We start from the raw sequence: 11,012 nt of genomic DNA, 5'->3' as shown, positions 1-11,012 counted from the left end.
CTCCTCAAAAAACTGCCATATCAAAAAAAAAAAAAAATGAAAAAAAAAACTACTTCCAAATGGAAAAGCTTCCTTGCAGAATTAACAAAGTTTTCACAAATTTTGGCTCATCAAGTATATAGGGGACCACTTCTATAAAAACAATTCAAACTAATCATAAAGAGTCCCATGTTTTCCAAACCAAAACATTCTAATAATCAACTTAAATCATCTAAATTCCCCAGAGAATGGAAAATGAAATGAAATTGGGCAAAACCAAACAACTCAGCAAATAGAAAAGCTCAACAACAAAAAGTTCACTTTTAACAAAGAGAGAGAGAGAGAGAGAAGAATAATGAAGTATACAGAATCAATAACGTTAATGGCTTCGAGAGAGGCTTGGTGTTCCCTGCCGCCATCGCAGGTAATGAAGAAGCCTTGAACTCCTGGCCTTAATGGGTACGCCCCCTTCTTCTTCACCGGTTTCTGCGTCCAAAATTTGCCAACAAAAATCACAAACCAAAGCTTCTAACTTTTTTCGGTTTAGAGAGAGAGAGAGAGAGAGAGGGGTTACGTTGTGAGGGAGATAGCGCGGCCTGCCCTTCTTGGACTTGGAGGAGGAAGCTAACTTAGGTTTGTTCTCTGCGGCCATTTGATTTTTGCGACAGAGATGAAACCTTTCCTTCTGTTCTCATAAACAGCTGAGGTTACACTTACACTGGTCTCTCTGTTTTTTTTATTTATTTATTTATTTATTTATTTTATAGTAGACCTTTTTATGTTTTTTAATAAATGGTCGAAAAGTGTAAAATTAGAGAACTAACGGTATATTTTTTTTATTAATTTTATTCTATCATTAATTGATTTGATGGTTTGTTATTGATTAATGTAATTATTTAACATCTTAATCAATAGTTGTTATTGATTAATGATATTAGTTAATAATTGATTAATTTCATTCAACAAATTATCCGTTTAAGAGTGACAAACTATTAGTATATTAATGTTAAACTAGTTCATCACTGATTAAATACATAGGGATAAGGAGGAAAATAGCATATTTAGTAGATATTTAGTAAATTATAACATATTTTTAAAAAAAATAGTAGATTATAACATAATTTGATATTTTAAGTTTTAAATATTACTAAAAATCTAAAAATACCCTTAAGTCTCCTTTCTACCTCTCTCTTCTTCTCCCTATAGTCAAGTCCACCATGGTTGGCTCTGGCAGCCGGCTCTGACGACTGGCGACCGGCTCCAGCGACCGGCAAACGCTTTCCAGCGGTCGTCTCCGGCGACTGGTAAATACTATATTTATCATATTAATTTGAAAATTTTGACTATCGGCTCTAGTGACTGGTAAATATCGTATTTACCACATTTATCTAAAAATCCGACGACCAGCTCTTGTGACTGGTGAATACAGTATTTACCATAATTATCTGAAAATTCAGCGAGCTACTCTGGTGACTAGTAAATACCTTATTACCAGTAAATCCTATATTTATGGATAAATAGAGTATTTACTAAATCGGGAATTGGATTCAGTGAAGTATTTGCTATTAAATATAGTATTTATCATATTTAGAATTAGATTCAGTGAATTATTTACTGGTAAAACAGTAATTACCAAATCCATACAAAATCACAATCTCAGATATTATAAAATTATAAATCTTATAACCATAAAAATCATAATCTTAACCAAGAATGAAATCACTAGAGAATAAACCTGCACAAAGAACTGACAACCAACTTCGGATCTACTCGTCCACGATCTCAAATCCATGGTCGAGAAAGAAATCTTTGAGAAAGAACTTGAGTCATCTTTCTCTCTGTGACATCACTAGATCTTTTCTCCATGGCTTGTGACTCCAAGCATGTCTCGTCGTCCATGGATCTTGGCCAAAATGGGAAAAAGAGGGACTTTCTCCGTCGGCAATGATGGCTACTACCGATGGCCTCACGCTGCACCTAAAACTACCATCGTCCATCCTCCATCACAAAAATTGCGCCACAGTTCGTGATATCCAACCAAGACTCGAATTACACGGTCCCGGAGCAATCTCCAACGAGGACGATCTCCGGTGAGATCCTTTGGCATCGACGATTCAACCTTACAGATATGGAAAAATCCGGTTGCGATTCTCTGAAAACTCGCAGCTTTGTCGAAATGTGGCTCTGGTCTTCATAGCTACGAATCTGGTTTGCGACAACTCTACTGCTCTCGACGACGAACGACAACATATTGAAGTGAACCAGAATTGCAAAGGCGAGCTTTGATTGGCGTCGTTTACGACAGTGATGAGAAAAGCAAGAGAGACGGAGAGAGAAAAAGAGGAGGGAGAAGAAAATCGGGAGAAAGAGTTGGTAGAGAGAAAGAGATAGAGATATTTAGAGGTATAGGATTCAAAAGAGAAAGAAAAGGGGCTGAGTTTTACTGAGAGAGAGAGAAAAAGTGAAAACCCAAAAATGAAAGGGTAAATTTAGAAAAGAGCATTTATTTTTGGAATTAAAAACTAAAACATGTTATTATTTACCAATTTTTTAAAAATATGCTATATACTTCAACTGCACTTGTAGAATATGCTATATGGTGTAATTTCCCATACCAATAGAGAAACGGTGATTTTCCTAAAAGAAAAAAAAAATGTCCAAAAAAATTAAATAATCGCCAGGTGACCAAAGAAGCGCCATTTTACTTTTGATAATTAAAAAAAGATTATGCTTTGCATTGTTGTGTCCATATCAATATAACAAAGTAACAAACAAACTATATTTCTAACGGGTGATTTGAGAGGAAAAATTATACACCTTAACACGTCATTAAATATAATGGTTCAACTTAAAAAAAAAAAATTTGAGACGAAATACTAATTTCACTTTATAAATTTCAAAAGTCTTTTCAGTTTATAATTGAAACACATGTATCATAAAACTCTGTTGGTTTTGCATACAGATTCTCCGTTATTTTCACTTTAAAGGACAGATTACTCTTCACTCATGCCACCATACTCCACTGCGCAACAGATTCGCCAGCGTGTAACGGACTTAAAATGAAGATGAAATCGCGCCAATATCAAAGCTCGGAATAAATAAATTTTACCACATTCAGCTCATAAAAGTAGTCCAATAGTGAGAAACATGGAAATATGTTCCAAAATCCAAGTTGAATAAAATATTCTACAAGGACAGACCATTTTGGAATACCGATAATGACACAGATAAGTAGAATTCAAGATTGAGAAACATTGGAAAGAGTTCAAGATTTGATTCAAACATTCCTGAAGCATTGAGTAATAGTTTACATGATGACACAGATAAACCACTCGCCAAAAAGCCAGCCATCGCACAATAAGCAAAAGTAACCATTTTTTTCATGACGATCAAAATAATGTTTGTAAGCTTTTAGCTTTCATAATACCAGATGTTCAATAGCGGTGCCTATTTCGGTCCCGATCCCAGTCCCTGTCCCTGTCTCGTCCATAATCTCTATCCCAGTCATGACCATAATCCCGGTCCCGATTCCTTCCCCTGTCACGTTCTCTGCTTCGACTTCGACGCCTTTCTCTGTCATCACGTTCTCTGTTCCTGCCACCGTCCCCATCATCTCGGTCTCTTCCTCTGTCTTTACTTCTCTCTCTACCATCTCTGTCAACGACACCTGCGTAGCACCATTTTGTAAACAAAGAAGTCAATCAAAAACCTATAAAAATTTGGTTAGACATCAATAATGCGATAATAGGACGTGCTAACCCTGCCTTATTGAAGACACCAGCCATTACCTGTTTTAGAAGGGATATAGTAACAATCCGGAAGATATAAAACGGTAAAGGCTTAGTTGGGCTAAGTTGTGAATTCTACTTTTCAGATGTTATTAACATTCACAGCCAATACTTTTTTATTCAAAAGACAGAGTCAAACACTTGAAAGGACACTGGACGACTCAGCCATTGTTTAGTGAAAAGCTTAAGCCAGCGTGAGCGAACTAGAGAAGACTTTTTTCTTGATTATTGCTCTTTGATATCCATGAAGGTGATGAATAAAATGAGTCATTCCCTATTATTCTAGATGGTCGGTTATATTCATGGAATGTGTGTAAAAGAAAGAGGTAAAGAGACTTAACCAGGTCCATAAAAGCCAAAAATGAAACAAAAATTACCTAGTTCCTCCACCTCCCACCCAGCACGTCCAGCACCTGGAAGCGTCCTTCCAGCTTCAGCTTGCTGTGTTTTCGCACGAAATTTTTTCTTGAGATTGCCAAATTCATCATACAACTCACCATCATCCTGACAATAGCACAGAGCATAGGCACCAATCAAAAAAGAAGGAATCCATGCATGTAAGATAAAAATAAAAAAGAAAAAAGAAACGAGCAAGTAAAATAGACATGGGACTGCATTCCCCACTGGCAGTACAAGTTGTTCTCACCTCTTCAGCCTCGCGTCGCCGACGTTTAGTTTCTTCCAGTTCTTCTTCATCAAGTTCTTTGTAACCTCCACCACGTCCCCCTCTGTCACGTAAATTTAAGGCCAAACAGTATAAATAAGGTTTCTTCCAGTTCTTCTTCATCAAGTTCTTTGTAACCTCCACCACGTCCTCCTCTGTCACATAAATTTAAGGCCAAACAGTATAAATAAAAGATATGTCCCAAGCCTATGCGTCAAAGGATTCAGAGCATGCTCCGCAAACAATCCATCTAGTGTGTGCATAAATTTGTACAAAGACATCAAAAAGTGTACCACTCGTGTGCCTAAGATTATACGTATTCCCCAAACAAAACAAAACAAAATAATTAAAAATAAACAAAATCATGACAGACTACCTTACGCCACCTTCGTTATGACCAGGTTTATTAGTGTTGCATATGTTGCATTTTGTACGCTTTGCCCAATTGATATTGCCACACCTGAAAAAGAATGAGAAGCAACAAGAAATATAACGCATTGATTCTACCCATGAGATAAGCATGTAGATCATATCTTTTGCAAATCAGATGAAAACAGATATGACCAGAAACTGCTCTTATGCAAATTCAATTACAAGTCTGACAAAATTATGGATTAGCATGCAAAGGATGAGGGTGGGGATTATAATTACAGTTATGAATCTAAGAGTCGTTTTGCACACGGTCGACGGTTTGAACTTGCAGAAGAATGAGCTAGATTTTCATAACTCAATTTGTGAGATGGAAGAACAAAGTTTTACAGCTGTGGCACCGAAAAAATTTAAATATATTATTGCAGAAATTCTGGACAGGAAAGGTTTATCATTTTAACAGCTAAACTACTTGAGGATCATTTCAAAGGCTAAAAGTTATGAAAAGTACTCAGAAATCCGATACTTAAATAAGAATCAAAAAGATTTGGATCAGCACATATGTCTTAATTCCAGACTTTGGAATCGGACCTGTGAGCCCATTTTGATACGAAACTCCTTTCTTTTCATTTTTATGTTTCCGAACATGCATGTGCACTATCTTGGTTTAAAACATTGCATGACAACCTAAAGCCAAAACCCTTCTTTCTCCAAATTGCAATAACCCTTCAGCAAAATGATCTACTCTTATGTTGAGTTTGAATGTCAACTAACTTAAACAGGATCTCATTCTCACATTTATTTCATCCACGTGATAGATTATAGAAATGCCTAGTTGACTACAACTACTGTCTTAATATGAATGAGGATTGCATATATGATAAATATAGGACATTTAAGTAGGAACATAATGATTTTACATTGGACAAGACCAATCATTGGGGCCAAAGAGTCCTCCTGTAGCTGCAGGAGCACCAATTGATCGGCCAGAGCCGCCCGAGTCCTGGGCACGACCCCTTCCCCGGCCACCACCCCATGCACCACCTCCAGAAGCCCCTGCTGGTCTGGCAGTTCCACAGCGGTTGCAGACACCACGAAATGCAAAATTAACATTGGAACAACTGCCACAAGAAGAAAGCATGAGAAGCCAATTTACATACCAAGTGTGTCATCATTATGGACGAAATAAAATGCTAAATAAAGGAGCAAGAAGGGCTGCTCACCAATATCACATCACAGACCTTGTATTCGGACACATCCAGTCTCCCTCTTGTTGCCAAGCCTTCCCAGAAGCATCATCCCGACCCCCACCCCTACCAGCACCCCCATTTATATCACGAGCATTTTCTTCCACTCCACCATAATCAGCCACAACATTTGGATCTGCCCCCAAGTTATAGGTTTGTTCATCTTTGCTTTTTGATTCTGCTATATGAACACCAATGATGCTACCATGAAAATCCTTGTCGTTAAACCACTCAACAGCAGCAAACGCAGCATGCGGATCCTCATATGTTACAGTAGCATCTCCTTTTGGCTCATTAGTCGCTTTATCTCGATACAACCATATTTTTGGTCTTCCCGTTCGCTTGTCTTTCTATATAGTAGACAGCAAAAATGACAAACAAACATTGAAGGGGAAAAGAAAAGATGCAATTACCAAATCAAATATCTAAACAAGCCCAACATAACAAGTCAAATGGGGAAAAAATGTATTTTCCAATGATACCTGATCAAACTCCATACCTTTAGCAACCCGATTGTTCCAAAATATTCAGCCAACATGTTTTCGTCAGTCCCATCAGGCAAGTTGCAAACATATACAGACCCATTTGACTGGGATCCTTTTCCTGAATAGTTTGCCATTAGGCCGCAGCTTCATGAAACTGAAGCAAAACCAGGTTGCGAAACTGCAGAAGGGCATAGTTAATTACTTGCAAGAGCCAAGAAGAAAGCACATTAAACAAAAAGCCAGTTCATCTTGAAACACTAAACCACGTGGCAATAAAGCGAGCCATTAGTATAGCATCAAAGACCAGAAACAACCACCAAAAAGAAAGTAACTCTAAACATATACACCGACACACATGACGTTAACATCATTCAGATTGGAAAATGCGAGCGGACCACAAATAGCACCAACATTTGTACGAGGTTACTCGTCCAGATCGAACCCATCTAAGACAACTAGAGTTTGCGCCTCTTCCACGACCCTTCGAACGTGCCAAAAACAGTCCAGACAGTTACACAATTCTAAAGTCTGTTCATTTCAGATCCAAACGACAACTTATGCCAAAAAAAACATTCTAACCAAAGAGCTTGGAGATGCTGCCTCCTTCAAATTCTCGTTGGACTTAACAACAAAGGGAAAATAGAATGACATTTCCTACATTTTAGTGTTGATTCTCTATTTCAATTTCATTCTCATGCCTCCAACATAGAAATTGCTTCTTGTTTTTCTTCCTTCTAATTCTAACAGTCTAACACGCTAATCATTTCTAAAAATCATCACCAAATCATACAACAGAAGCTAGTAAGAAAATTTATAATTCTAGCCAAAATCTCGTAGATCAGCTCAGTAATTAGACTTGAAAAGTGAAACGGAAATAAATTCAAAAACCCATTTTGAAGGGGAAAAATAAATGGCATTTGGTTCTAATTGAAAAAAAAAAGAAAAAAAAAAGAGCAAACCCCATGAAAGAAAAATCGGAAAGTTGCATTTTGAGCAGTCAAACAAGGACAGAAACAGAAATCTTAGTCATGGAAGAACAAAGCATCTGTCTCTTTCAACCTTATCTAATGAATGATGAACTATCAAAAGCAATATTCGGTGTGAAAAAAGAAAATTTGGAATCCAAATTTCGGCGCCATAAATACAGAAATCGATAGAACACCAAAAGAGAGAAAATACCTCAAACGAAACAGCGAATGGATCTGCTCCAAAATTCCCTTCTACCAAATCAACTCATATAAAGACACCTCGTGAACCCTAATTTCCTTCTTTTTTTTTTTTCTTTTTTTTTTTTTTTCCCTTCCACGGAGTCTTACAAGTTCTTGTTTGAGCAGCTACAGCAGTATAGCCTCTAAAGATGATGCGAAGGCCAATTCCTTGGGCCGCTTTTGGACCCGAGGAAAAGCCTCTGATTGGACCTATTTTCGGCCCCGCAGATAAAGGATCAGCTTCATTAGGCCTAACTTACCCTTAGGTTTCTATTGGTAAGAGGGCGGAGAATAGCAGGGATGAAGGGAGTTAGAGGGAATTTTTTATGCTGCTTGGACACTGCTGAGAAATATGATAATTTTTTAAATTTTACTGCAGAATCTACAAACTCGAATGATAACGTTATAAAAATTACAATAAATTTATGAATTTTAAAAGAATACGATGAATCATTTGAGTTTGTAAATTCTAAAGTAAAATTCACAAGTTATCGTATTCATTTAAAATTCACAATTTTATCATAATTTTTGCAACTTTTTCTTTCGAGTTTGTAAGTTCTAATATAAAATTTAACAAATTATCGTATCACCCGACACAGTGCAAGAAAAAAGTGTCCCGGCAGCATAAAAGGACTCGAGTTGGAGAGATTAAGAATATGAAGGATTATAGTAATCCTTTATGATGTTCGGTATGAGAGAGGAAGAGTTGAAAAAATGAATGATGATTGTTGTTAAATTACTATATTGTTTATTTTATTATTTGATAATAATTTCTTTTAGAGGATAAAATAGACTTTTAATTTAAATTCGATGGATTTAATAAATCGTTCATAAATGAAAGGATCTAAATTAGTGTGCTCAAAGAGGGAGCCTCCCTCTTAAGTCAATCTCGTCCTACATTAAATGCTGCTCTGCAATCGTGCAAACACATCAGATCTTTTCTTTCTTGATTTTATTTAGTTTTAAAATTTATGTTCTAAAAATTTTAGATAATTAATGGCTCAAATAATATTTTGAATAGTAGGTTATCTAAAAAAAAAAAAAATCAGTTAAAGGGTTATTTTTTTGCTCTTTTAAAAAACGTTGGGTATAATTTAGGAATAGGGGATACTTTTTAGATTATAAAAAATTTAGGGGTAAATATAGGATTTAGCTAAAACTCATGGGATATTTTTTGAATATACTATTTTCTTTTAAAAACGACAACTATGGTCTTACGCACACAACAATAAAGTTAGCAATGATTTTCTTGGTTTTTGGCTATTCAAAGTTTTGAAAAGTTAAACATGAAGTGATAGTGTCTACTAGGCATGAAGGATTTTTGGTTTGTTACATCTCAAATCTTAAGGTATTATTTGTAGTCTTATATTAGTTTAATTTCATAACAATGAATGTATGGATCAGTACGAATTTTGTGATTCAAGAAGCCTTTGAAGATGCACTCAAGGGGGTCATGAGGGGAGATCATAGTCGTCACACAAGTGGTTTTCTACAGCGCCTACTTTCTCAGACAATTTATACATCTGAACTAATGGATAGGCTTCTGAAGTTCCAAAAACTTGATCATATTGGCATAGAGGAAGCAGTTTCATGCAGGGGACTGCAATTCTTTTAGGGATCTTTTTAGGTGTAAATGGATATTTGGATATTGATTGTTTATGTGAATGTTCTACCTTTGTTTCTTTCGCGATTACTTATCATAACTTTTTTTTGGATGACTCATTTTCGAAAGAATTTTCTGCACAGGACAACAAAAGCGGCAAAGAATGCTTTGTATAGATGAGATGTGTCGGAAAAAATGGCTTGTTAAGCCATTTTAAAGGCCCCTTTTGAGGCTCATATTTGAATGGGGCCCAATAAGTTTTTAGGACGGGTTTTGATAGATTTGCGTTCTTTGTCACGAGGAGATTGAATGTGTGTGCCCACGACCTGCTAAAATGAATGCTAGACCGGAAAACCCGCTCCGTGCAAGCTTCATTTTGCAATTTTTCTTTTTATTTTTTCCAACTAAAATCTGAAACTGCTGCATTAGTGGTTGATTAACTCTGCATTAGTGCAGGGTACAGAAACTGTAGCAATAACCATTGGTTTATGGACATTTAACCTCCGATTCTAGTAATACTTAGGAGTAGATGCATCTGGAATTTCAGAGGTTATAACCTCTTAATTGAATCACCATCAAGCCGTGAATAAATTGCCTTTATTCTAACCTTGTAACATCCCCTGCAGCAGGCTATATAAAGGGGCCTCTCCAGCCATTTGAGAGCACACTTGCACAGAGCACTCACATCTCTCTCTCGAAGTTCTTTCTCTTCTTTTCGTGTTTCCCTTGTGTTCTTTTTGTAGTTCTGTTTTGGTGATAGAGGGAAGGTCCGAGTTCTAGTTCGCTGGGCGATTCTGATAGTACTTCGACCTACTGCCGTTGTATCTTGCGAGAAGGACGTCCAACGTTGCCTCAAGCACTCGCCGGAGGGGATGAATCTGTTTTAAGGAAAGCGTGATTCACGTGCCTCAACATCCTTACAATTCAGTTTCTGAGTTTAGTATAAAGGTTGAATTAGTATTGTAACGATTTCGTTATTTTGTTTTTTCATAAATTATTGTTATTCTCCTTTGTATTGTCCATATTTTTCTAACAAGATGTTGGACTCGTAGGCAGAGAATAGTGTTTTTATTAATACAACTAGGGAAGGAGGCACGTGCGTTCATGTTCATTAGGATAATATATAGACACAAGTTTTTCCTTTTACTATCTCTATTCACAAGGATTTAAAAGCTTTTTGATTCATCAAAGAGGAAATCGTAGAAGTTCTAGTTTCTAATATTTACAATGCATATAACAATTAAAACGTAATTTACATTGAAGTATTTTTGTAGTTCAACCTCTGTTAGGTGGAGAAATTTCTTTAATAAGCTTTGTGTATTTGCTCATCTTGATGTCCTGTAAGAAAAGAGAATGAGAGACAGATCATTAGATGAGACCTTTTTTTATAACGGTACAATATACAAAATTCAAGTCAATGGAAAGGATGAAAAGAAGTGATTAAATACCAGTGAAAATGCAGAACATTTAATTAACGTGGAAGGTGTCTTTTCTTAGTCATTTTGAGTTCGTCAATTCTAATAGTTCATGGTACACAATATTTTTAGTTTGTTCATCGTTGCAAATATTGTCAAGTCCAGGTCGAATATGTAATAACTGAAAAAATTTCAGACCTTAAAAAATACAATTCATGTATTTTTAAGCCAAGGATTTTCTTAGAAAATATTAT

General features: G+C 36.2%; 1 protein-coding gene and 1 long non-coding RNA gene across 3 annotated transcripts; both read right to left on the bottom strand.

Annotated features, from left to right (window-relative positions):
- On the bottom strand, window positions 1-691 carry LOC21384302. Its single transcript, XR_002902119.1, has 3 exons — window positions 554-691; window positions 346-465; window positions 1-12 (listed from the first exon to the last, which is right to left on the bottom strand). It is a non-coding gene; the product is annotated as an uncharacterized LOC21384302 (long non-coding RNA).
- Window positions 692-3,115: 2,424 nt separating this feature from the next.
- Window positions 3,116-7,835, bottom strand: LOC21384301 (transcription initiation factor TFIID subunit 15). Of its 2 annotated transcripts, XM_010088315.2 has the most exons (8): window positions 7,712-7,835; window positions 6,547-6,710; window positions 6,042-6,397; window positions 5,721-5,921; window positions 4,808-4,891; window positions 4,414-4,495; window positions 4,145-4,271; window positions 3,118-3,646 (listed from the first exon to the last, which is right to left on the bottom strand). In XM_010088315.2, exons 2-8 carry the CDS (start codon window positions 6,664-6,666, stop codon window positions 3,414-3,416), a joined length of 1,203 nt encoding a protein of 400 aa, XP_010086617.2. In that variant the 5' UTR covers window positions 6,667-6,710; window positions 7,712-7,835; the 3' UTR covers window positions 3,118-3,413. The 2 variants fall into 2 exon arrangements, with proteins under 2 accessions (XP_024020824.1, XP_010086617.2); XM_024165056.1 differs by lacking the exon at window positions 7,712-7,835 and having other exon boundaries at window positions 3,116-3,646; window positions 6,530-6,610.
- Window positions 7,836-11,012: the final 3,177 nt, after the last annotated feature.

Source organism: Morus notabilis, unplaced genomic scaffold (genome assembly GCF_000414095.1).
Source record: "Morus notabilis unplaced genomic scaffold, ASM41409v2 Scaffold7921, whole genome shotgun sequence".
In the NCBI taxonomy this organism is placed as follows: domain Eukaryota; kingdom Viridiplantae; phylum Streptophyta; class Magnoliopsida; order Rosales; family Moraceae; genus Morus; species Morus notabilis.
The sequence above is the reverse complement of the archived record's forward strand: the minus strand, read 5'-3'. Positions and strand labels throughout refer to the sequence as shown.

Bases quoted from the DNA above. Each gene is read 5' to 3' on its own strand.
- LOC21384301 (XM_010088315.2), bottom strand. From the start codon at position 6,666: ATGGCAAACTATTCAGGAAAAGGATCCCAGTCAAATGGGTCTGTATAT. The intron at 5,922-6,041 runs GTCTGTGATGTG...TTCTTGTGGCAG, and splicing joins TGGATGTGTCCGAATACAAG to TTGTTCCAATGTTAATTTTG. The intron at 4,496-4,807 runs GTAGTCTGTCAT...TTTACGTGACAG, and splicing joins CATAACGAAGGTGGCGTAAG to AGGGGGACGTGGTGGAGGTT.